Source organism: Ascaphus truei, chromosome 6 (assembly GCF_040206685.1).
Source record: "Ascaphus truei isolate aAscTru1 chromosome 6, aAscTru1.hap1, whole genome shotgun sequence".
NCBI lineage: Eukaryota > Metazoa > Chordata > Amphibia > Anura > Ascaphidae > Ascaphus > Ascaphus truei.
In genome coordinates this window covers 106,358,290-106,385,246 of record NC_134488.1, presented here as the reverse complement: position 1 = coordinate 106,385,246, position 26,957 = coordinate 106,358,290, and the positions used below count along the sequence as shown (strand labels likewise).

At 45.3% G+C, this 26,957-nt stretch overlaps 2 protein-coding genes across 6 annotated transcripts in view; one reads left to right on the top strand and one right to left on the bottom strand.

Annotated features, from left to right (window-relative positions):
* Positions 1–1,313: 1,313 nt before the first annotated feature.
* The window catches only part of LOC142497590 (ferritin heavy chain A-like), a 38,952-nt gene continuing 13,308 nt past the window's right edge, over positions 1,314–26,957 (top strand). For 2 of the 4 annotated variants that reach the window (XM_075605606.1, XM_075605607.1), the window contains exon 1: positions 1,314–1,493. Coding sequence is in view for 2 of the 4 variants with exons in the window: in XM_075605603.1 (XP_075461718.1) it covers positions 17,767–17,850 (84 nt within the window). In the remaining 2 variants the exon portion in view is untranslated. Of the gene's footprint in view, positions 1,494–17,751; positions 17,851–22,338; positions 22,363–26,957 lie in introns of those variants that run through there. The other 2 variants (XM_075605603.1, XM_075605605.1) reach the window with 2 other exon arrangements.
* LOC142497591 (ferritin, lower subunit-like) lies at positions 18,059–25,931 on the bottom strand. Of its 2 annotated transcripts, none has more exons than XM_075605609.1 (4): positions 25,748–25,926; positions 21,817–21,963; positions 19,036–19,161; positions 18,059–18,374 (listed from the first exon to the last, which is right to left on the bottom strand). In XM_075605609.1, exons 1-4 carry the CDS (start codon positions 25,847–25,849, stop codon positions 18,228–18,230), a joined length of 522 nt encoding a protein of 173 aa, XP_075461724.1. In that variant the 5' UTR covers positions 25,850–25,926; the 3' UTR covers positions 18,059–18,227. The 2 variants fall into 2 exon arrangements, with proteins under 2 accessions (XP_075461724.1, XP_075461725.1); XM_075605610.1 differs by lacking the exon at positions 18,059–18,374 and adding an exon at positions 18,375–18,460 and having other exon boundaries at positions 25,748–25,931.

Here is a 26,957-nt window from a genome sequence, read left to right as displayed (position 1 = left end):
GGGACTTTACACATATAGATTTATATAAGTAAAAGCGGCAAGCACCGCACACTCAGCACGCTCAACGCCAGCGGGGACGCAGCCTAATGCTAGGGCTCCTTAACAACAACAACTACAACAACAACAAAAAAGTTGAAAACCACTGAGTGAGAGTGTGTATAATGAATAAAGTAATGATTTTGGGTGCAACATGAAACTGACACTTTTAGCATGAATTTAACATAATACTGTACCAGTTTGTGACCCATGATCCATTTCCCAAACGGAGCACACGAGAAATTACACACAGAATAGGGAACCTATAAAACATATTGTCATCAAACATTTTAATGAGATACTTGTTCAGCAGCATACGGGTGGCAGGGGGGGGGGGGGAACATGACTCAACAACAAATTCAGACATGACAAGTGAATGGAAATAAAAGCCCCATGTGCACAGCCAGCATGACTTGGCATTATTGGGGAAAACAATGCAGCTGGGGGAGGAGTGATGCAGACAGCACACCGGAAGCAGCCTCGGGGACTGGAGGAGGAGGTAGAGGATTGGCAGAAAAGTCCAGCCAGGGCCAGATCTGATGCAAGGTGAAGGGCCGCCATGTACATAGGGTGATATTGTTGGTTCCAGATAGAAAGATGTGTTTTTAAAAAAAAATCTTTTTTTTTTTTAGTGTTTTGAGTTTAGGGTGCAGTAACACTTAAGTTGCACAAATGACAGAGGTACATGTTTAATAGGTTTAATTAAACATAGTTTAATAGGTTCAGATAAGGTGAGTGAGACTTTTAAATAATAAATAAATATTATTATTTTACAATACTCTTTGCATGTCTGCAACTGTGGGGATCATTTCTTTTTTATTATTCCTTTGCAACATGGGCTCTGATTAGGGTGAGGCAACAATCAATCAAACAATGCTAAGGTCATTTGACTTATTCATGTATCATCACCAATTAAGTAGTGCAGACCCTAGAACAGGAGTGGCCAAATCTACTCCTCGAGGGCCACCAACAGGTCAGGTTTTAAGGATATCTCTGCTTCAGCACAGGTAAAGCCACTGATTGAGCCACCTGTGCAGGGATATCCTTAAAACCTGACCTGTTGGTGGCCCTTGAGGACTGGCGTTGGCAGCCTCTGCCCTAGAACATTTAGCAATTGAAAATAGGTGCACTGTAGTTGCTCTCTGTCTTCAAAACAAGTCAATGCTATGGGAGCTGTATACTTAGAGGGAGTTTAAGGTTCATACTCCAAAAGGGCATGTTTTGTAGTAAATAGGAAAACGCACTGCGTATATATATCTATCCCTGTGCCTAAGGGAAACCGCGGGCGACTAGGCGTGCTGCTGATACCTGTACGCTCACAGGAGGCCTGAGCCTCCGCTTCTGGGAGCGTGAGGTGAACTCCTAGTGCAGCGCCTCCACCTATGAGGGATCCCAGCGTTGGTGGGATGACTCGTCATAGGAACCAATACAGTCGGTAATAAGCAGTATCACACCAGGTAATGTATAACTTGTATTTACTGACACACATGTAACAATACTATAAGGCTTAAATGCAATACAACCACCATGTCAGAGGTGGCGGGCAAAATAAAGTTTTTTTTATTGCTGCGGCAGTGTAATTTTGGGGAATACGCTAAAAAAACACCCCTTTTCCTTTAGTACATCCCCCATATAGTTCAATTAGCCTTATCCCTGGCAAACCAGGCAGAAACCCCTTTAGAACAAGCTTTATAATGCGCACATGGTCATCTAGGAAGTTGCCCTGATTTTCAAGGACTTGTGCCCGATTTTCACTTTTTTAAATAGTCCCCTAAGAGGCCATTACACATATGCAGATTAGTATACACTCATAGCTTTCTCCCAACATGTTTTAATTTATTGGTATATATACACACACACACACACACACTGCTTGATAACCTGTACCATTTTCTCCTGCGCCCCCTGCTCGCGTCCCCCTCCTTACCCTGTCTTCGGCATCAAATTCACACCACGGGGTCACATGAACCCGCGGCGCCTTTTGATGCCGCGTTGACGAAGACAGGGTAAGGGACGTTGCAGAGGCCACACGCGATCCCCCGGCATTTAATTTAAATGCCTTGGGGAAGAGCGCGGGGCCTCTGCAACCACCGCGCCCCCCATTTTGCGCACCCTTGGCTTAGTGAATACTGGCGATTGTGTAGACGTGAGGTGCACAAAGGAGTTTAAACTGTTGCAGTTGGGATGTCTTGCTATAGTGTTGCTGACCCTGCCACTCATCAAAAAATGGCCAAGCAGCAAAGTTGCTTTGAATGTCAACAATGATCTCAGATCATATTATTGATGACGTGAATAAATGATGTGGGGAAAAAACACAAAATTGTACACCCAAAAAAATGCATTAGAAGCACACTTGAGTTTTTACTAAAATTTCCGCTAAACTCTAGAAACTTTCATAGGATTAAAGTGCTAAAAGAAGAAAGCAATGCGTATAAGAAACATTTACCAACAGTAAATGCCAGAAACATCATGGTCAGCTATGGGCAGCAGCTGACTATTAAGTCATAAGGCGATACTGACCCGCTGCATCACGCCATCTAGTTCTGCTTTTACATGTAGTACAGAAGTGAGCAAAAGGCGAGGGATAAGGGAGTGATCGACTAAACCATACTAATTGTGTAGAAAGTGTTAATAATAATAAATTCAATTGATAATGAAAAGTAGGTGCAACTGTGAACTGAAGTGAATCAGAAAAAGTAGGGGGTACAGTATTTCACTTAAATGCACAGAAATTTCACTTAAATGCACAGAAATTTCACTTAAATGCACACTACCTAAATTTAAAATGTAACCTTTAATATCAAGTACTTAAAACATATATTACCAAAGTGAAAATATGATAACGTTTAAAAATAAATTAAATAAAGTAACTCGTGCAACCAGGCAGTCTCTAATGTTTAAATGCTCCAGTATATCATTAAAACTGGAGAATAAGAGGCTGCTAGGGTGCACACAGCCGAAGTGAGCAAACAAGCCCAGCACTTCACTGATTAGCCTAGCGAAATAGTGAATATCGAACGCGTGTTGATGATGTCAGCCCCCTTCATGGGGCTATTTTAATACAGTACTTGTCAGCCGTTCACAAGATTAGCCAATATATAAAAATTAAGGTAGTGGCAAGGCAAGGATCCCTGGAGTAGGTCAAGACCTGATTAGGAGGTTATACTGCCAGTATAAAGTTATAACAAATGATATTAATAGCCACTACGATATTCACTATTTCACTAGGCTAATGAGTGACATCATCCTGTTGTAGCTGGGACAACGGGTGCCTGCCTTCTGGCTGTACTTAAGGGCAGGGCCGCCCTAAAGTTAGTAGTGTTTCTTTCCCTCTGAGGAAGGCAGTTCACACAACTGGGAGCCTGATATTGGGGCCTTCCCATGTGCTCTTCCCTCCGGGGAGAGCAAGTGTGGACCATGCCTGTTAGGGAGGTGGGAAGAGCTAGGACGGCTGCGGGTGCCCTTGGCCTGTAGTGACGGTCCAGGGACCCCATCTGGTGAATACTGAGAGACTGTATTGGGCAGATCCTGCCTTGTTCCTGTTGCTACTGAGTGTAGTAATAAACCTGTTCCTGTTTGCAATATACCTCCTGCCTGGTGCGTGACCTTACTGGGGGAGAGGTAATAAGTTCTACCATGGGAGATCACCTTCAGTTCCTGGAGCCTACGCCAGATGGAGGCGCTGCACTGCTAAGGCCTGGGACATAGTGCCTAAAACAGTGCGGAGACGCGCTGAGGCTCAGGGAAAGCGGTGCTTTCCCTGGCCTTACACAGCGTGCCGTCTGGGGGCGGGCCAGTGACGTCACGGAGCTGGTTCGACCTCATTTGGCGAACCACTCACGTGATCGGCCCTGTGCTCCGGCGAGTGCCAAATTTCAAAACTCCGTCAGACACACGCTTCCCCAAGCGTGCAGACGCGTGCGCGAGCCCCTGCAAATGCTGCTCTCATTGCGGCTGCAGGGGCTCAGTGCTGAACAGCAGCACGCCTCAGCAATGGGTCAGCGCATGAGCGCTGACCATGCCCGAGGCCTAAGGAGATATGTAGGGTATGAACCCCAGAAGCCTAGTCCTGTGTCCCCACTACCACCGGCGGACAACTCAGCCCTCCTGTTGCCAGCAGGTATATGCACCATACACCCTGTAATGGCCCCTATCTGCGATCGGGTGGGGGAAACACTGTTACATAAGTATATAATTTTTTGTGTAAAAATAAGTGCCATCTATATCCCCATTATTAAGCCAGTTAGATACAACTTTCCATTGAATGATGGGGATCAGCTGACTCACGTATTTAAGGGAAGTCAATGACATCACTTCCTGAAATTCTCATTCACTGCTCAGCTTTGAGGAATCATCCTGAAATACTCTTTCTTATACAGTAGATAGTTGGGCGGAGAGACTTTGGGAGGTCAGTTTATTGCACCCTGATTGACGGTTTCTGGGACATTTCACTCTGACCCTGTAAGTAATGGGAGTTCGTACTGTATTGCCCCAAATAAGGCAAATCATTTGGTTACTTAGGGGAAAGTAGCAGCCAGGATACCACTGCTGTATTAACAGAACTATTCACCAAACATTTGCCTTAATAAATGAACATGGCCCCAAATCACTTATTACGAAACCTATATGGTGTCTTCAGACAAGACACGTCTTAAAGTAAGGAATGGGAAGATAATATAGACAAACAAGGCTTGAACTGGTAACGCTTTAATTTTAAATATAGCAGACAATATGATAAAGGACGGAGGAAACTTCTCCGCAATAACATGTAACGTTATATTTAAGTAACTAATATCTGCTGGATTTCTATAGTTCTTTAGTAGAAGTCGGGTGGAATGTTTATATGGTGCAATCGCCACTTACATGATTACAGTTGGGCTTGGCCAACATGCACGCCTTAAGGTTACTTTATGTGATGTTTACCTAAGTTAATGCCTAGCGTTAAACTTAATATACCGGGGGGGGGGGGGGGGGTATCCTAGGTAATGCTGATATTGATGATGGAATGTCATTTTCATTGATGAGCATAAGCCCTTGCCCCTCAGTTTGATTCACCAGCAAGCTCTAAAACAAGGTGTGGATGCCCCATAGTGCCCATGCTTACACAGTCCTGTATTATGGTTTAGCTTCCTCGTATAAAAGTCATTAACGCTGTCAGCATTGTCGTGATCTAATATAAGCTCACCCCAACTGCAAATGTTTTTTTTTTTTTTTAATTTGATGGAAATCATGAAAAATGCTGTAATTCATTTGAATGAATACCAGTTTCTCAACATTTTGTCAGTAGCCTTCTGCGACAGTAACTTACAATGCTGCCAATGGTGCTAAATATAGTGTGTGTGTGTGTGTCAACATGTATCCTCTTGCCTACTACTATGCCATGCCAAACAGATAAGCCCTGGTACCAGTGCAGGCAGTGTTAGGGTTAATCTGGGTTCCACTGCAGTAAACAACTCCCTTGAGTGATGGGGGGTGGGCCTAAGGTATGTGTACTGCCCTATCAGGGGCTCAGACCTAATACTCTTCCCCTGGGTACAAAAGGGGTTGCAGATCCAAGAACCTGCCTAAATTTGAAAGTGTGGAGCCAGGGATCTGGCCACCTTCTTTCCCATCCCCGCAGGGGAGTGGGATACTACCCCTTATTCCACCAGGGAATAGGGGAGCAAGGGATAAACCGTTTGGGACCTCAAGCCCTGGGGGTTGAGTCCAGGGACCGGAGAGAGAAAAGAGTGTGCATGTATGCTGTGAAGAATAAAGACCCGTTGCTGCTTTTAGACTCCTGCCTGTGACTGCAGTTTATCAGGGGGAGTGAAAGAGGGTTTTCCGGCAGGAACTGCACCCAGCACTAATGGGGCCTGCGGAGAATGGAGGCGCTGCACTCGGAGAGCTCTATTTCCTGAAAGCCTATCCTGTCTTCCCCACTACCGTCGTTGGACACTCGGCAATCCTGTAAGCCTCACAGGTACAGCACAGGTTACAGTGACATCTCCCAGAGGGTGGGGGAACACGTGTGTATATATATATATATATATATATATATATATATATATATATATATACACACACACACACACACACACACACACACACACACACACACACACACACACACACACACACACACACCGCCCACGAAATAGTACCGTTTTAATAATAAATATATTAAAAATACATATGGTGTTACACTCATATGGTGTCCATAAATCAAAGCCTTCACACTTAAGAGGAAGTGTGGCACCCGCTTAGAGGGTCCTGTATAGCAGTGGTGCGCAAAAAGAGGGGGGAACGTAAGATTTTTCTGTGGGGGGGCGGGGCGCTTACAGAGGCCCCACACTCTTCCCCAAAGCATTTAAATTAAATGCCGGTCCCCTTCTGTAAGTAAGTCCCCTTCTTGTCTCCACCGGCTTCGGGCGACACGTCGCCATGGCAACGCAGCATCAAATTATGCCACATGACCCCGGGGCGTCGTGACGCCAGAAACAAGGTAAGGGGGGAGGCAGGGGGGGGGGGAGAGCAGGCAGGGGGGCTCAGAGGAAAAAGATTGCGCGCCCCTGCTGTAGAGTTCTATGGTATCCAGATTCTTCTGAAAAATACTGCAGAGATAGATTGTACAGCGGGTGATGTCACACCGGCAGACAGACACAAGGATCCGGATACCACAGGACTCGACAGGAGCCTCTGAGCGGGTGCCAGACTTCCCCTTAAGTGTGAAGACTTGTATTTATGGACACCATGTGAGTGTAAAACCAATTGTATTTTTTTTTTTATTATTAAAACTGTACTACTCTACTCTATGGGTGTTTTGTGTGGTTTCTCTTTTTCCTTCTTCACATGCACTAAAGGAGGAGCGGAAATCCTCCCACAGAGAGCAGCACACGCCTGAAACCCTGGTACTACTTTAAGCTTGGAACTATTTTGACCCTCCCCACTTTCCACCAGTACAGGTCTTTTCATGCAGCTGGTTGTGACAGATCCAATGCAGATCATTCTTCCTGTAATTATACAGGTAAATAAGAATTTTAATCAGTTTGTGTTAGGACCTGCGATATCTGGTCATGCCTTGAAGTGGCTCGCAGGCTTATAATGCTTTGGCCAAAGGGTTAAACTAAATGACCCTTTTTTCTAATATATCTATATCCATCTCAAGAATAAACAGCGCTAATAACAAAGTAAATGAAGCATATATAATAAATCAGTTGGTGCATAATTAATTAATTAAAAATAAACCTATAATTACAAGTCCAGTCCAGGAGAAATTATGTATATAATCAAGGGGGTTGGACCAAATATGATAATGATAACATGATAACACTACATCTGGCCAGCACCCGTATTTATATTCAATACCCATCTCCAACAGGAGTTAGAATATGTTTAATTCAATTTCCATCACTAGTGGTATTTGAAACTCTGACCAATTGGTCGTTTTTAATGGTTTGTTTTTATCTTGCAGTTCACACCTGGTGTCACATTATTTTTTGCTTTTGTAATATCTCTATAATTGTTCACATATATAACATCTATTAAATGTATTTCTGTCAAATTGGAGATAAGCGCGTCTATTTCTTTTTCTTTTTATACACATAAATATATGTATGTTAACCCAACTGGAACTGAATGACTGGTATACTAGTCGAGGAAAAACATGTCAGATAGTGGTATAGATAAAGTTACACAATATTGTTTACAGTATAGATAAAGTTACAGCGATACAAAGGATTTTTTTGTCTCTCTCTGGCTATCCTTCCCCCCCCCCTCTTGCTGTCATCTGTGACTCTCTGCCTCCCTGTGTCTCTCTCTTTCTGTGTCCCCCCTGGGCCTCTCTCTATACCAGGGGTGCACAAACTATTCGCGCTAAGACCCCCCCACCTGCCTGATCCCCTGGTGCTCGCGCCCCCCCCCCACACATGCTGCAGCGTGCGGAGGTCATGTGACGTCATGTCATGACCCCGCAACGGAATTTGACGCCGCGTTACCATGGCGACGGGCCATGTGACATCACATCACAGGGTCCCGTGGCGTTATTTGACGCCGCGTTGCCATGGCGATGCGTCACCACAGCCGGCTGAGTCGAGGTAAGTGGAGTGTTGCAGAGGCCTCACGCGATCCCCCGGCATTAAATGCCTTGGGGAAGAGCGCGGGGCCTCTGCAACCGCCCACGCACCCCCAGACAAATCTCCCACCGCCCTGGGGGTGCGCCCTCCAGTTTGCGCACCGCTGATCTATACCCTTCTGTGTTTCTCTCCATCATGGTGTGCATACTGTGGTGGATTTCCCATTAGGTCTGATAGGCCCGGGCATAAAGCATGTATTATACTAAGCGCAGATGCGCGGACAACGTTGCACGTGGCGCACGCATTTTGTGCCTATAGGCCAAACAATGATGCGTGTGGCTAGGAGGCGTGGCCATGACATCACAAAGGTAGGCCTCGCTGTGATTGGCTCACACTGTCACGTGGCACGGCAGCCGCTCGAAAATACACATTTCTTTGTATTTCCACCAAGCTGCTGCGCCAGCGCGGTGAATACACTGTCGTAGGAAGACAGGTATTTTTCATTACCGTGCACACGCTTGATATAATACATGCCTAAGGCTGCGTTTATAGTAAGGGCTACGGCGACGCGAACGCATGACGTCGCCGTTGTAATATCTATTCCTGCTTTATAGTGCAGGAGACGAGAGGGCGACCGGGAGGCATGGCCATCAGCAGTTCGGCCTCACTGGCTGAACCTTTCACGTGCCGCTGACATCACACGCTGATCACTGAAGTAAAAATCCTTTGACTTCCAGCGACCGCTTAATGTCAGCCGTCACCTTCGCGGCCACTATGGGCACCCGCGACGGTCTGCATGCACTTGCTACGGCGTTGCGCAATGTTGCTGTAGCTCTAATTATAAACGCTGCCTTAGGCTGATTCCATAGAGACTTGAGGCGCGCGGAGTTCCCTGGCCTTACTACGTGCGCCGTCCGGGGGCGTGTCTATGGGCAGGCCAGTGACGTCACGGACCTGGTTCGCCCTCATTGGGCGAACCGCTCACGTGACGGCCCTCCGCTCCCCTCAGCGCTGCTTAAGCGTGCGTGAGCCCCTGCTAAAGCTGATCTCATTGCGGCTGCAGGGGCTCACTGACAAGCGGGAGCGCGGCTAAGCGCTGACCATGCCCGTGGCCTTGGGCGTGTAATATAGTGCACGCACCTGCACTACCATGCGCACGCACGTCAATTATAATTGACTGTGCTAGCCAGACATTTCTATTCTAGGGACGCGTGAGCGGTGGCGCGGCAGACCAGGGAAAATACAATCAAATTGTATTTTTGCACTGCTGCCACGCCGTGAACCAATCACAGCACGGCCTAACGCTGTGACATCAGAGTCACGCCCCCTAAACGCGAGCGTCGTCGCTTGCACCCTAGCAACTAAATGTGCATGCCACGTGCACACGCAACGCCGGGCGCACGCGCAACAGCGAGGACTATAAAACAAGCCTTAGGCGGCATAATTTTGGGATCGCGTTTGCGACCAGCACTTGCTGGCTGCGCGATCGGCAAGAACAGATCACGCACGGCCGGTAACATGAAGTTACGCGTTGCCATGGCAACGGGGTGGCACCAGAAGAGGGTGGCACCCGGTAAGTGCCTAAGGGTAAACAATTGTGGTGACCTTTGGTCAATTGACCCCCTTGTGGAAATATCCGTTATCTCACGGACTAGCCGTCCACTTACCTTTTTCCATAGAGGGTGCTATATACAGGATCTTTTCAGGTTCCGCTTGGAACCTACCTTGTTAAAACGATAAGTGCCTAAGGGTGCCATTTTTTTATTAAATCCACCACTGAGTGCATAGCAAAAGTCCAACCCGCAGGGGTGAGCTCGGATTTTGCTCCCCCCGAATTTACCCATCTCCGCTATTGAGTAAATCTTCCAAATGCCCCGGTTTATCTGGGACATATCTGATTTTGTAAAGTTCTGTACAAAAGCACAGAGAGGTCAACAATAACTGTAGATGGCATAGTTTGTGAAATAACCAGAACTATATCCGTTGAAGTACTGTATCACAGATCCCATTTGTGGAGCAGCCCCTTCGTTAACATATTGCTGTCCTTAAAGTCTGTCCTGAAATGTAATATCCTTAATAGTAGGAATGGTTAACATATCTAGATATGCTTCTACTAAGTGCATACTGTGCTATAATTTCAGAATAGGTTTTTTAACTGTATACTCAAATAGGCAGGAACTGTATACTCCTAAGACCCACAAATTGGGTGTGTTGAGGTCAGAGTATCATAAACTCTGAAGATCTCAGTTTGAAGCTGATGCAATGACAAGTCTTAAGCAGCCCGTGCTCTTTCCAGTCCGACCGTTTCTGGTTTGTCCAGCCCTTGTTTCATTACTAAGCTACCACAGGGAATTTATCTGGCCTAAGGCAAAACATCGTAATGTAGTCTGTTTTCCAACCTGGACTAAGCGTGGGTTCAATATACTTATCCATACTGTGTATATTGAAAAAGATCTTAATTTTGAATAGAATAAACTTGGAAATGTTAAATATATTTACTATTGCTTTTATATTGCAGCATGTTAATTCCCAGAGGAAGCGTGGGATAAAAGCGGCAGGTGGTGATACATGCTAATAGAATAGGAGCCTAATAAACTCATACTCGGGCTTTGGAGGATAAATTATCTGTGTTATTAGGAAGCTCCTGCAGGCCTCCCAACGGCAGTGACACTTTTCGTCTTATTCTTAAGGGCAAATTTAGCATAAATCTATACAATACAAAAGCATTTCTGTGCTCTTGTTGATTAGTTAAATCCATGTACTCCTAAATAAACGCAAAGCTTTGGAGACAAAATTATTGGGGGGAAAATCCAAAAATTGACATATGAGGGGAAAAAACAGGCAGTCTGATACATTTTTTGAACCAACACACTTTAGAACCTCAGAGTTCTTCTGCGGGTAGGAAGAACCCAGTGAGGTTTAAAAGCTTTTATCTGCGGCTTTGAATGCTCTTGTATCTTGTAATTATAAACCATTGTTTAGGTAACTGTAACCATTGTCCTACAGGTAAGAAGAACCCTGAGAAGTTCAAAAGCTTGTACTGTATATAAAGCAGGGCTGCTCAATTCCAGTCCTCAAGATCCCACCCCACCCCCCAACAGGTCAGGTTTTCAGGATATCCCTGCTTCAGCACAGGTGGCTCAATCAGAAGCTCAGTCAAAGACTGAGCCTTTGATTGAACCACCATTGCTGAAGCAGAGACTGAGCCACCTGTGCTGAAGCAGGGATATCCTGAAAATCTGACATGCTTGGGGGGAGGGGGGTGTTTTTAGCACTGGATTGAGCACCTTGTTGTAAACCATTGTTGGTTCAATAAACGGTTTGGTTTCCCCTACTATTAAAGGAAATAAGCAACTAATATGGCTACAATTCGTATTTTTTTTTTTTTTTTTTTTTGACAGACAAAATTAGGTCAAATAATGTATTGATGAAAGATATTCAGAGACAAACACTTCTCACTTGCGTGTATGCACGTTATTACTGGAAATATTGTGTTGATTTCACGATTTAAAAATATTTGTGTCGTCATGCTTTGTAAATAATAATTTCATAGCTTTGAATAAATCATTGCATGAAAAAGGTTATTAAACATACATTGCAGATGCCTATATAATTCATTACATTTTTTTTGACTGCATGACTTGTTATCAGTAACTCCTCTTCTTGGTACAGATGGAGTTATTACCCAGATAGCATTGCTCCCTAGGGGTACGGGCGCTTGTGGAATACATGAGTTCCATTGTTAGCGGTGCCTGTCTTGAACGGAAATGAACCAGTTTCATGTCGCCACGCTGCTCTGTTCTCCCAAAGGAGCAATCCAAGCAATATCCTACGTGTGTTTTAAAATAAATCAGTTCTGTAGTATTAGAACAGGGGTGCGCAAACTGGGTGGCGCAAGATTATCTGCAGGGGGCGCAGGGTTTTACAGAGGCCCCGCGCGCTCCCCGAAGGCCCTTAAATTCAATGTTGGGGAAGCGGCGAAGGCCTCTGTAAACCTCACTTACCTTGGTTGAGCCAGTGTCTAGAGATGTGTCGCTATGGCAACGCAGTGTCAAATGACGCTGCGGGGTCATGTGACGTCGCATTGCTATTGCAACGTGACGTCGTGACACCGGGAACCAAGGCAAGGGGGGGGCGCGCGGAGAGGACAGCCGGCAGGGGGGGCACAGGGGAAAAAGATTGCGCTCCCCTGTAATAGATAATACATAATAATAGTTTTTGTTTTTAATGCCATTCTATAAAGCAGGTTTAGCACATCTCCCCAGCAGTGCAAGATCTTTGCAACACTTTCCTGGTGGATATTTTGTTGCCAATATACCCAGCAGTTTAATATAATAATATCCCTCTCTCTCAGCATCTGTGGCTCAGTCATTTTGACTGAAGAGTCCTAAAAGTACCATCACACTTCTATTTGTACGGTAATGTGTTTCTGCATCAGTTTTGTGGCAGATGTTGATGAATAACCCCAGTACTGTATCTGTTTCATGGATAAGTACGTCTACTTGATATGGCAACTTATATGTCCTTCGTGGCAGTGGACACACCTTTTTAAAAACCCTGTGACTGCAGGTGCAATGGGTTTAAATCGACTAACAAATCGTACGTGCAGGATTAATGACTATTAAAACTTGTGTTCAAAGGGCAGGGACTAGAGAGGGGGGAAAAAACAAGTTTGAGAGAGTTTGCCATATTATTCAGGTGCCAAACACTGATGGTGCCAGACTTGTCTTTGAGAAGCTTTATAACCTATATCACGCACGGGCTGTGTAACCCAAACCATTAACCTTTGCAATAGGCCGCACCTTCCTATGGCAGGTAATGGGTTAATATAACGAGAAGCACACAGTGAACGTGAACTTCTTGCCCCCAAAGGCATGACTTGTGTATATGCCACACAATAGACCCGTAGATGTTGCCGAAAAACCATTTTTATTGTTTGTCTTTTAATATTTACTTCTTTATTTTTAAGATCCATTTTGAAATCTGGAAAGGTTCTGGCTCACTGGTAATAATACTTCCATATCATTGTAACACTGTTTTAAATAATTTTGTGGAGCACTGTTGAAGATGAATACAATAATACAAGTGCACTGAGTCACTGCTCCCAAGAGCTTACGCTCTAATGTCCAGCGGCAGATTTGAAAATCCGCCGCCCCATGGCACTTACATGTGGCAGCCGCCTCCTTGCTGCCGCCTCCTTCTCCATTCGAATCCCAGCGTCAAATGACGCCGTGGACATCACCAATGTAATGGTGCATGGCTCCGCGTTGCCATGGCAACGAGACACAGTGTGACGTGACGTCCACAGTCTGTGACACAAAAACACAACCCCCCCCCAACAGGGGGGCAAAAATGTCTGCCCCATATACATTTGCCGCGCTCTCGGGCCTGATGGGAAGGCACTTACATGTGGTGGCCGCCTCCTTGCTGCCACCCTCCTTCTCCATTCGAATCCCAGCGTCAAATGACGGCGTCATTTGACGCTGGGATTCGAATGGAGAAGGAGGGTGGCAGCAAGGAGGCGGCCACCACATGTAAGTGCCTTCCCATCAGGCCCGAGAGCGCGGCAAATGTATATGGGGCAGACATTTTTGCCCCCCTGTTGGGGGGGGGTTGTGTTTTTGTGTCACAGACTGTACCTTTACAAATATTCACACACTACTTTTCTTTTGGTTTGTCCTTTAGAAACAATACATTCTGTTTTGAGAAGAAACCACATTTTATTTCTTTTTATTTTTGTGCGAGGCGGAAATAGCAGCTCAGGGGTAATGTCGCTGTCTGTAACCTGTGAGTACCAGTGTCAGCGCTTCCAGAGACCCAAACCGAGATTGTAAGCTCTTAGTCACTGTGCCTATAACATTATATGCACAGCACTGTGTATTCTGTCAGCGCTATGTAAGAAAAACAATGCCAACGGCGCGGCAAGCCGGTAAATATGAAAGGAGAAGAAGAGCAAGGACTCGTATGCTTGTATTTTGGGAATGAAACATTTACCTGAGGAGAGTAGGCACATAAATGGTAAAAGTAAGCAACGCTGCAGAAAGAAGTTTGTTAAAATGGAAACATCAATAGGAACTCGTTTCACGTGAATACTGCAGATTGCAGCTTTAATGCTGCACTCCCCTCCAGAAGCCAGGGCCGTCTTAACAGCATTAAAGGAATAAAAATGTCAATTATCGATAAAATAAACTTATAATTATTGGGACCTCCAACAAAATCAGTGTTTTGACATTAATCCTTGCTGTACAGCATGTTTTTTTTTTTTTAATCAATACAAACGTTTGGACACTAACATGAGCCTTGAACTTGAATCTCAACATAAAAATGGTACTTAGTTGGTAAATCATACTGACAGAGGCAGGTGATCAGAAAATTAGTGTTAAATTCTGGTCTATGCATAGATTAGCATGGGGCCCCTATGCCCAGCGTGCCCATGCGTTAAGATGGCACTGCCAGAAGCATACAGTATATAACCTTTACTCATATAATGCTAATCTCTTCTCCCTGAGCATTGACCATGGTCGCCCACTGGGCTCTTAAATTAAAAACAGGAGATCTTTTAGAGGAAATATAAAAAAAGACATGCCAAGAAATGGCGATGCTTTAAGCAGCTGTGTAGTGTTAAGAAACTACTGCCACCAGAAGGCTGAAACTAAAACCACAGAATATACAGTATATTAACCTCAACCCACATTTACCTATACAGGCATACCCCGCATTACCGTACGCAATGGGACCGGAGCATGCATGTAACACAGGCATACCCCGCATTAACGTACGCAATGGGACCGGAGCATGTATGTAACACAGGCATACCCCGCATTACCGTACGCAATGGGACCGGAGCATGTATGTAACACAGGCATACCCCGCATTACCGTACGCAATGGGACCGGAGCATGTATGTAACACAGGCATACCCCGCATTACCGTACGCAATGGGACCGGAGCATGTATGTAACACAGGCATACCCCGCATTACCGTACGCAATGGGACCGGAGCATGCATGTAACACAGGCATACCCCGCATTACCGTACGCAATGGGACCGGAGCATGTATGTAACAGGCATACCCCGCATTACCGTACGCAATGGGACCGGAGCATGCATGTAACACAGGCATATCCCGCATTACCGTACGCAATGGGACCGAAGCATGTATGTAAAGCGAAAATGTCCTTAAAGTGAAGCACTACCTTTTCCCCACTTATTGATGCATGTACTGTACTGCAATCGTCATATACGTGCATAACTGATGTAAATAACGCATTTGTAACAGGCTCTATAGTCTCCCCGCTTGCGCACAGCTTCGGTACAGGTAGAGAGCCGGTATAGCTGTTCAGGACGTGCTGACAGGCGCATGCGTGAGCTGCCGTTTTCCTATTGGGCGATATGTCCTTACTCGCGAGTGTACTTAAAGTGAGTGTCCTTAAACCGGGGTATGCCTGTTTATCCTTGTGTTCTCTTGCATACCTGAGAACCAGGGCTTCCGACAGGAGGAGGGGGGGGTGCTGGGACAAGTGTCCAACGTAAGACGGCTCTGGGCGACCCGGACAGTCAATGCTCGCGTTGGGCCCAGCTTCCATGTGTGGTCACCAGAACCGCCATGCGCAGCGGGCCTACCATCGGCAGACCTGCTGGTAACAATTTCACCGTAGCTCCCAGGTCTCTTTCTAAGGAGTTGGAGTCAGTGGTGCAGGTTGGCCGGCAGCATCCTACCTTTCAAGCTTTCTTTAAGCTTTTGACCGCTGGCAGTGGTCAATTGACTTACAATAGTTTCCCCTGGATATTTTCCATTACCAATAACGTAAAGTTGTCATGTTTTTTCTCCCGTTAATGTAATGCTCCTAACTATACCTGCCGTTACTGATAATTACATGCAAATGCTATGTAAATAAGGCATTGCCCTGGCGGCACATAGCCACAAAATTTGCGTTAAGGTTAACATGGGCACTTAACGTTGTGTTACACCTAAACGTGGCGTAAGTCACACGAGGTTTATGAAGTATGGGCTTTTAGAGCTTGGATGGGTGCAACACCATAGTTAGACCACATTTAACTAACACTGGGGAGCGCAAACTGGGGGGGGGGGTACAAGATTTTTCAGGGGGGGCACGGCAGTTGCAGAAGCCCCGCGCTCTTCCCCCAAGACATTAAAATTTTAAATGCCGGGGGATCGCGTTTGGCCCCTGCAACTATCCTTACCTTGTCTTTGGCGACACGTTGCCATGGCAACGCAGCGTCAAATGATGTCGCGGGGTCACGTTGCCGTACAACGTGACCCCGCAATGTCATTTGACGCTGGAGATGAGGTAAGGGAGGGGGGGGGGGGGCACGAACAGGGAGGGAAGCAGGCAGGTGGGGTGCAGCGGGAAAAGATTGCGCACCCCTGAACTCACCGCTATTTCCCAACCTGATTTACTTCACTTTCTCTCCACTTCAGCAAAAGCCCTATTTTAGGGTCTGGATGGAGTAAGACCAAGACTTGCACAATGCCACGTTATTGGAAGATAACAAAGTTATATTATAATAATGTGCCATTAAGCCTATGCCAATGCAATGCAGAACTGCCAGTGTTTACATAGAATGAACTTTGTGAATATGCGTTGACCTCGGGGAAAATACCACCCGGTCTCTTTCTAAGTAATGTGGAGGTAATGAGCCTGGGCTCAACGCAGCTTCGTGGACCTGCCCTAGGGCCGTGGATATAGTGGACGCGCACGTGACGCTGCGCGCGCCTCTAGGCAGAGGGATCTCTGATTCACAGCGACTGGGAGGTGTGGTGTCACGTGAGCGGTTCGCCCTCATTGGCTGAACCGCCCACGTGACCCGGCTGTCGCACAATATAAAAAAAAATTCTCGCAAAAAATCTGCAGTGCCGTTGCGCTTCATCGCGCGCGCTCTCTGGCCTGTCTCATTGAGCTGCGGCCTTTTGTTTGCGCCACACACGCGGTTGCATGCAGTATAGACGTGGCCTAAAGCAGCACACAGGTTTTCTTGTGTGAGCCAGTGCTGACAGCTTTTAAGCTATGCCCCCACTCTCATGGTAGTGATAATGACGCAGATATACTTGGCCACACCGCAGCGAATCAGTACAGCGACCTTTAAACCACAAAAAGAGGCCATTTTAAAATGTCCTCACAAAATGTTTTTTACAATCTTTCTCCCAAGTAAATCATTGCAATGAGGTATTTTGGAAAGGTGGTCAGTGGAACCCATATGTATGTGTTCTTTCCAATGGAGGGAATGAGAAATAATAACAGGATGCCTGGATATATGTAACAGTAGTTTGCATGCCTGTTCTTTTCTAAAAATACATTTTGGGGGGGTGAAATTGCACCTTAGCGCAACAAAATGTTTCTCCAAGCACAAATCCGGCTATGTATAAAGACACTGAAAAGAGCAACTTAATGCAACACACCAAAAACAAATCATTTTTGCCTGCGTCTGCACCAAATGTATGAAATTAGTTAAAACAGAAAGCCTTTTTACTTGTATATTTCTAGCACCGGGATCTGCGGTTTCTGTGATAGTTACCGGTTAAGTGTTTCAGGTCCAATCCAAGAAATTCAAAATGGCCACCCAATCCCACGAGCCAATAAACAGTCGCAATGTCTTTGGGGGGGATGATGCAGCTTCCTATTGGATAACCGACATTAACTGCTAATCAAGTCGATGGCAGAAAACACCAGATTGGACTGCGAAGTCCCAGCATCGGCACTTGGTAAATCCCGGATTGATCAATTTAGGGAAACAAAGGTTAGATGCGTCCTTTTACATATTGACCCCCAAAATGTTTTTTTTTGCTCCCTTTTCAAAAATATACATATCTATTTTTATTTGTTTTATCATTAATCATACACCTCTGAAATAACCGGATTCAATTTTGTTTTCACATGTAACCTCCTAACACATGTACTTTTTCACACCTCACAAAACCCAAATTTGAAAAACACATATGCAAAACTTTTGACTTGGTCCCACAGCAGATTTTTATTGTAAATTCAGTGTAACTTTGTGAACTATAGCTACACTTGAAGGTTCTTTACAAAACAAGGACGCCATTTTCGATCACCCCTGATTGGGTCTTCCAATACTTTGTTGAGTGGGATGAGGTAGCGACTCGCAGAAGACATTCAGCCAAGGGTGTGCTTGTTGAAGAGGTATTCTGCCATACCAGTGTGACTGGCGCCCAGTTTTTTCATGCTGGTGATGTAGTCCCCGAGCTTCTTTATGGTCTCTGTGCTCTCGGACAGAAACGGACATTCCAAGAAATTGCACATCTGCAAAGAGTTTGTGCTTATTTATATTCCACATACATTCATAACCAGCTTCTGGTATTATTGCAGTTTGTTTCCTTACTAGTGAACTGTAGTAAAAGAGATCTGATTACAAATATTCCTGTCTAACCTGAAGTGTATATTACTTTATTCTCAACTCATGTACACAATGTTGTCCTGAGCTTAGAATACTTAGCTTTTTACTTTATCAATGATTTACTTGATTGGTTTGATGTGCATTCATGAGTTCCTATTGCTGTAGATGTGTTTTTCAACAAGGGTTCCTAGTAACCCTTAGGTTCCCTGGGCATCCCTAAAGGGTTCCCTGCAATTTTCCGGTCATTTGAAAATTGTATCAAATACAGAAGAATTTACAATGCATCTGATCGCAGACGCGCTATTAGAGAGGGTTGGGGTTCCTTTACAACGCATCTGATCTCAGACACACTATTGGAGAGGGTTGGGGGTTCCTTACAATGCATCTGATTTCAGGCTCGCTATTGGAGAGGGTTGAGGTTCTGCAGAATATCACAATATAATAGTATCTTTAACCAAAATGTTTTTAAACACTGCTGCAGATGTTAAAATAAAGTATAGAATTCCCTTGACTATTGTGGGGTAACTTTTCACAACAGCAGTGTCAGTGAGGGCAAATTTTACTTACGTGGGGGTCATTCTTGTCACCGGCCACACTGTGTAGTTCTAGCAGAGCCTGGTTCACTGTCTTCTCCAGCTTCAGAGCAGTCTGCAGTGCTTCTAAGCCGCTACTCCAGTCATCTCGCTCTGGTTTCTAGAGAAGAGGAAAGCTCGGAGTTAGGATGACTGCGGTGAATGCGGGTTATGAATCAGAGCAGATGGGACGATTTCAAGCCTGAATAATGTATGTATAGCTTTATTTATATAGCGGCAATAATGTACATAGCGCTTCACAGCAGTAATACATGTGACAATCAAATAAATCAAACATAATACAAACATAATAGGAATAAGTGCTTCAGACATAAGTGACACTTAGGAAAAGGAGTCCCTGCCCCGAAGAGCACACAATCTATTTGGTAATTAGGAGGAACGTACAGAGACAGTAGGAAGGTGTTCTGGTACGTGCGTTTCCAAGGGGTCAAGGTCGATGTATTACGCTATATCATTGTCTATATACATATCTATTCAGCATGTAACTAGTTAAAATAAGGAATATAGTATTAAGTTAGAAATTATATTGGGGTAGTTAGAAACAGCTAGTAAAACAATAAAATAGACATCGGTATTAAAGATTAGGAACACAGTTACTCCTATACTTTAGTTACAGAAGAAGGGAGTTTTGTCAATCAAAGTACATTTTGCTAAATGAAACATTGTTCTAAGGACATTTCACAGACCGTGAGAAAAACAAGTAATTGCTATGTTAAGATGGTTAAAATAAGTGTATGAAGGATTGTAATTGGATGTATGGAATTCAGAATCATTTAACATCAGCCAAGCTGAAGATTCTCCGCTCTATAACCAAGTTCTATACTGTATGTACGGTTTGCCTGAGAACCTGATGTAACTGACTGAAATGATGCTGTAAAATGTGTTCTATTTGTCTCTGAATAAATTGAGAAAAGAACCGGACCGAGGACTATCTTTTTACTATATATTTCTGAAAGCGTCATATGTGTCCGTGTCTGTATGTGTCTCCCTGTGTCCCTCCCTGTGTCCCTAGCGGCAATCACATTGGACCTTGGGCCAGGCCAATGAGATTGCTCCCTTGGCCCGCCCGCCCCCGCACACCTCTCATTGGCCTGAGGCGGAGTGACGGGCCAAAGGAGAGACACGCGCGCGCACACACACACACACACACACACACCCTCTGTCCCCCCCCCCATCCCCCCCATCACGTGCGCCGCCCTGCACCGGCTCCCGGACGGAGGGGAAGCGCGGCCCTCCTGCCCCTGCCCCTGCCGCCAACTGCAGGTTCCTCCCCCCTCGCTCTCAACCGGCTCCCGGAAACACGGAGGGTAAGTGCGGCACGGCCCTCCTACCCCAGCCGCCAACGCTCCCTTACCTCCCCGGCGCTCCCTTAACTCCCCGGCGCTCCCTTAGCTCCCCGGCGCTCCCTTAACTCCCCGCCCGCTGGGGGGGCCAAGCAGCCTCCTCGGATCTCTGTGTGTGTGTGTGTGTGTGTGTGTGGACATTTTACTCCTGCCAACAATTTGTGCCTCACTTTCATGCCCTACCCCTGCCCCTGCCCTTCACCCCCCCTACCCCTGCCCTTCACTGAAGGGCAGGGGTAGCGTTTTTATCCAAAGCACAGGTATACGAGGAAAGACCTATTTATATTATAAGGATGGGCATGTCTTGAAAATCTTTACATTTGTAAATATGTAAAATAAATGTTGCAAGAATTTTCAAGCTTCTAGGACTATGGGTCACATCTTCCTTTACAATCAGTTTTGCCTTTATGCATCTCACATAAAGAGGGGGGGGGGGAAATCTTGTTAACTAGACAAAAAGCATTTCATGTTGTGTACAGATTAAGGCTGCGCACGGCGACGCAACGTCGCTCCAAAACAAATTAATTGACTGTCACAAGCGTGACGGAGCAATATCGCGTCTAAAAATTTGAAAGCCGGGTAAATGTTTTTTTTTAAGAGACAGTCCACGTGGCGACTGTCTCAAAACCAACCAAATTGCGTGGCTTGCCCCTTTTAGTGACGTCACTGGCCTTGTCGCCAGCGATGTCGCTAAAAGTAAAATTACAACTTTCGCCGGTGGCGATGGGTGATGTCATTGGCCGCTCCACCAGCACTATAAGCGTGGCCTAAGGCATATAGCATTCTTATTTTGTACCCAATGTGTACAAAAAAATAGCAAAATGCTTGGAATACTACATTGTATATACTAGAGGGAAAAAAAAGTTTATTTTACAATACATCGTCCATATAATCTGTATTTTCCCCATGTTTCATTTTGTTGCAGCTAAGGTAACTTTACATGTATGTGCATATTTATTACACTACGTTTCACCCCCCCCCCCCCCCTCCAATATATACAACAATGTTGGCACCTGAGGTTCTGCTTGTGTGAGATGCAGTGGTCTTACACAAATAGAGCCAAACGGTTTTGAAGAAATGCAATTTTAATTTAAAAAAAAAAAAGAGATTTGTCCTGAACAAAGATGGCCGCTAGACAACTTCCTGCCGATGAGCCCCATTCAGTAATGGCCACATCAGTGCTCCCAACTAGTGACCTGACCTACCAGTGATTTCTACCCATCCCTGGGACCTACCCCACAAGAACTAGCAGGATCCTTGGTGTAAGATTGTTGAGACTCTCCACTGGGACATGACCCAGCTCTGAAAATGTACCAAACAATGGCATGAAGCAAAGTGCATGGCTGCCTCAAGGTGAACTAAGAGTGGTAGGCCCCTCTGGCAGTAAAGCGGTTAAAGAGTAGGGTACGCACTTCAACGCTCTGCAGGAAGACCCGTCCTCCTCTCTCGTTCTGATACTTGATGAGTTTCTCTGCATGCTCTCTCTCCTCCTCAGATCGGTCCAGGAAAAACTTGGCGAAATTATCCAGTGCAACATCGTCGCGATCAAAATAGAAGGACTATACAAGGAGATAAATATGGTCATCCCTGCTCATTAGAAGAACGTGTGCAAATATACACCAAACAAATACATTTTTGTGACCTACAGTTACAAATTTTGCATTTTACAGATTTCCGAGTGTGATTATATAAACATATCGCACTGAGGCACAGGTGTTGGCGTTTTTAATATCCATATATTAATAATTTATATGAATAATCATTATATAGTTCATATCTATTCAAACTTTGCCCTTAAACCCCAGCTCCAAACACCATAGCTCCAAACACCATAGCTCCAAACACCATAAGAAATAGCTGCGACAGCTCCAGGAAAGATTTAGCTGCAGCTGCTGCATGGTAGCAAAGTTGCCAGGGACGTACGTGACAAACCCAACTGTACCCAACATATGAACAAAGTAATTGCTACATCTGTACAATATGTATTGTTTTTATTAAGCAGCTCTGGCAAAATATAGAATGAGCGAGAGTAACCAAACAAAAAAATGAATAAACTTAAGAGGCAATGTGAACTAATTCCAGTGACATGTTTAAATGGTCTTATGTGGGTAAATTAGGTTTTTATCCAAATTTGATACCTCTAAATATTTGTAATTTTAACAGTTAGCCTTGGGATGGGTTTGACTTCTTCTGGAGATTCCCTTTTGTGTGATGTCACTGCGTGTTCAGCAAGTGTATGTATGTATGTATGTCTGTCTTTATATAGAGCCATTAATGTACATAGCACTTCAAAGCAGTAATACACGTGACAATCATATAAATAACAAATAATACAAACAACACGTAATGGGAAGAAGCACTTCAGACATAAAAGTAACATTTAGGAAAAGGAGTCCCTGCTCCGAAGAGCTTACAATCTAATTGGTTGGTAGGAGGAACGTACAGAGACAGTAGGAGGGTGTGTTGTGGTAAGTGCGTCTGCAAAGGAACAAGCTTTATGTATGAGGTGTATAGTATCAGCCACGGAGCTACTCATATGCTTCTTTAAGCAAGTGTGTTTGAAGGTGGGTCTTAAAGGTGGATAGAGAGGGGGCTAGTCAGGTACTGAGGGGAAGGGCATTCCAGAGGTGTGGGGCAGTCAGTGAGAGGTTTAAGGCGGGAGAGGGCTTTAGATACAAAAGGGGTAGAGAGAAGACATCCTTGAGCAGAGTGCAAGAGCCGGGATGGTGCATAGCGAGAAATAAGGGCTACGGCCCCGCTCATACAGCACTCTATACGATGTGCACGCGCGCGTTTGTCACTGATGCCTGGCGGACAATGGTAGTGTTCAGTATTGAAACTACCATTGGCTGCAAAGTGCGGCGTCGCGGGAGTCTTTTCTATCTGTGATCTCCGGCTGCAGCAGCGTGACGTAAATTTCAGCAGCCAATCAATGTCCAGACGTTTACATTGATTGGCTGCTGAAATTGGCCAGACTCGGCAGTGAAATCGGAGGGATGGGGGATAGGGGACCCCCCCTCTCAGTATATGATCCCTGTGGGAACCCCCCTCTCAGTATATGATCCCTGCGGGAACCCCCCTCTCAGTATATGATCCCTGCGGGAACCCCCCTCTCAGTATATGATCCCTGCGGGACCCCTCCTCTCAGTATATGATCCCTGCGGGACCCCTCCTCTCAGTATATGATCCCTGCGGGACACACACACACACACACATTGGATTTGTGTTTTTATTTAATGTTTTCCTACGATGCATCGCAAAGCCACCCTGCGCCCGTGCCACAGCGCCCCCGCCCGCTCTCACACACTTCCTGGATGTGTCCCATCATTCCGTCTGCTGGGGATGATCACACATCGCCCAGCAGCCGGAGGCGCACACACGCAGCGTCGCGAAGCCCCCTGTGTGTACGCGGCCTAAGATGTAAGGAGCAGCAGAAGTGTTAGGCTGCGGCCAGGCAAGGAGAGAGCGCACTGGCGCTCATGTGCGATGACATCACGCGCTCCTACTCGGCCGGCCGATTTGTGGCCGGCTAGGTGCGCACACGAGGGGCGTGTCGGGGGCACGGCCAAGACGTCACAGAGCTGGTACGCCCTCATTGGGCGAACTGCTCATGTGACAAGCGAGTGGCAGATCCAAATTTGCTTGCTTGGCAAGCAGGTAAGCGCCGCGCATGCTCACGCTGGCCACACACATTGCCGCAATGTGTTTCATCGCGGCCAGCGTGAGCAAGCGCCTGCCCAGCGCCACCCTGGACAAGGCCTAAAGCTTTAAAAGTGAGGAGGAGAATAGAGCGCGAGATGCGAGATTTGATAGGAAGCCTACACGGGTACTGCTACTTTACGAGTAAGCGTCTCGCATCCTTGGCGTGTGCGGAGTATGATTATCATCGTCATTGATGCACCAAAATATAAATGACCTTCTCAAGTCAATGCCACTTTCATTTCTATTGAAATTGATCAAAAAACAAAAACAAAAAAACCAAGCAAACATTTGACAGGAAAAACAAAATATAGTTAGGTGTATTAACAGGAAAAGACAATGCACTGATAACAGCATACACGTGCTCAAACCAGTGTGCAATAACAAGAAAGATAAACCTCTGTTGATCCTATCGGTCATGGGGAAACTATTCACGCTGAATAGGAGACTGATGTCCTACGGGCATTTGCAATAAAAGTCATCAAACATCAGCAAACTTAAATAATTTAGTTGCAGCTGGGTTTGCAAATATCGTGGTGACGTTCACAAAATTTGCTGAACTGGAAAAAATGAATTAATGCTGCGAATGGTCGATTATGGTAAAGTAAATGCTAAAGTCTTTATAACGGCAAATATCAAAACAAATGAGACAAACCATTATTTACCGTCATTTTAATTTTTCATTGAATATTTGGAAACGAACTAGGACATTGTAGTGAAGTATTTTCAGAAACGCATAAGGACACTGGTCCCTGTGACTGTGCAGTGGTTTAATGCATAGATGTTATTCTATAGTGGCTAGAAGGCACACTGCCTCTATAGTGTATGCATTCAAACACTGAATACAGGTTAATACTGCTAGAATACAAAGATACAATAGAACACTGATATACAGCAGTAACGGTTCTGAAGAACGAACACTTTATTTCCGGGATCAAACAAAATGGAGCGTGATAACACAATAGTCTGTCTAGTTGTTAAATTGTGGTAAACATTGTTGGCGCTTCATAAATAAAAATATGAAAAGAGCTCTCTTTTTCTTTTCTCTGGATTGTGATGTCCGAGCCATCCTATTGAACAGCAGTATACCCTCAATCACAAGGAAAGTTCTTTGTGTTTTCTATTAATGTCTATTCACTTTACACAATACTGTCACTTTTACTAGTGGACTTTCAGTATCCTTATTTACAATACTCATTTCACCGCAGCTCACTTATAACATTGAGCGCACTTATTTTTGTCTACTGTAAATAAAAAATATACCTTCTGTAAAATGATCTTATTTTGCCTTAGACCTATTGCACCTATCCCCATTGTTTCTCATTTATTCACCTTCTATTGTAACATTGCAGCGCTTTACATACATTAATGGCGCTATATAAATACAATTATACATACAGTACAAGTAGTGAATACTTAGTACTTAGGGTAATGAACACAAGAGTAGCAGATGTATTCAGAAGAGACTAACAATGCCTTATTATTATTGTTAATAGTATTGTTGGCATTCTGTAATGCACAGTTATAAAGAGGTAACGCGTGGGACCCTTCTGTGGAAACCTGATATGCAGAACCATAGTGCAGGTCTCACAGAGATGGGGGAGAGAGGACGGGTCCTTGTGACCGTGGCACAGACAGGCTCACCAGGGACAGGTAGATGTAGGAGCTGTGAAACTTCAGGTTGATCATGCGGTTGAGCCCAGCCTCGCAGTCCTGGTGGAAGTTGTGCCTGACCTGGGACTCCATTATTATCTCGGCCCTGCAGCTCAGCTTCTCCTCTGCGATTCAATGAGAGAGGAGGGATGCCTCCCCCAACATGCAGGGCAGCAGGGATAAGAAGCCCCTCCTAGCCCCTATCTGTCCCATCCCACTCACTGTGTCTCTGATAAGACACACAGCTTAAAATCATTGTGACGTCACCTCCCCCCTTTGCTAACCTACTGAGTGTTGTAGTGACATGCAATGCACTGCAAAGCCCCTAGCCCTGAAGGGATTAAATGCAGGGTTGGGTCCCCTTTCTGGTGGTGGGTATTTCAATGCAACATGTATTATAATTATTCCTATTTTAGTTGTTGTTATCATTAACTCTTTCTCTGCCAGAGAGATGTGCAGTCTGTGCATGCGACTGCCCTGTGTTGCTGTGCAATTCTTTGCCTTCCTGGCCTGGTAGACTTATATGGAAACTCAACAGTTGAAATCACAGGAAGCTCTTTATAGAAACCTTCACACAATCTCCATAGGCTTCAATAATATGTTTCCGTTTATATACAACTCTGTTAGTTAAAAAAAAAAAAACTTTGAGGTCTTTAATAATTAATATACTTACAATCTCCCAAAAGTTATCGGTCCTTAAAGCAGCAATACAAGTTTCACTTTTGTACATTTTTAGTATTACAGGATTGAAACTGGGTCTTCGGAGATTAACTCCATTCATTCAGCTCCGGGTACCCCCTGCTTCCAGTGATACCTACCTCTGTAGGCGTGCCTGTATCTCTAGTCAGAGAAACTGTGTGCCTATCATAATGACGGCGTTTAAATATCAAGCGGGCCAATAGGAAGCTGTGACGTCATCCGGTGCGGCTTACTATTGGCATGCGTGCCCAGGACATTTAAACTGAAAAGAGATCCTGGCACCACTTAGGCCTCGGCCATGTTACTTGCTTGCTGGCGGAGGCGTGCTGAGGTGCGCTCCCGCTCAGCACTGAGCCGCAATTAGAGCGGCTTTAGTAGGGGCTCGCCTACGCTTCCGCATGCGCGCGGAAGCGTAGGTCTTAGGGAAATTTCAAATTACCCCGCTTGCCGGCGCGCAGGGCCAGTCACGTGAGCGGTTCGCCCAATGAGGGCGAACCAGCTC

Excerpts from the sequence above, each read along its gene's own strand:
- LOC142497591 (XM_075605609.1), bottom strand. The coding sequence starts at position 25,849 with ATGGAGTCCCAGGTCAGGCACAACTTCCACCAGGACTGCGAGGCTGGG. Across the intron at positions 19,162-21,816 it reads TCTTCCTGCAGAGCGTTGAA|AAACCAGAGCGAGATGACTG; the intron begins GTGCGTACCCTA and ends CCTCTTCTCTAG. Across the intron at positions 18,375-19,035 it reads GTGACAAGAATGACCCCCAC|ATGTGCAATTTCTTGGAATG; the intron begins GTAAGTAAAATT and ends AACTCTTTGCAG.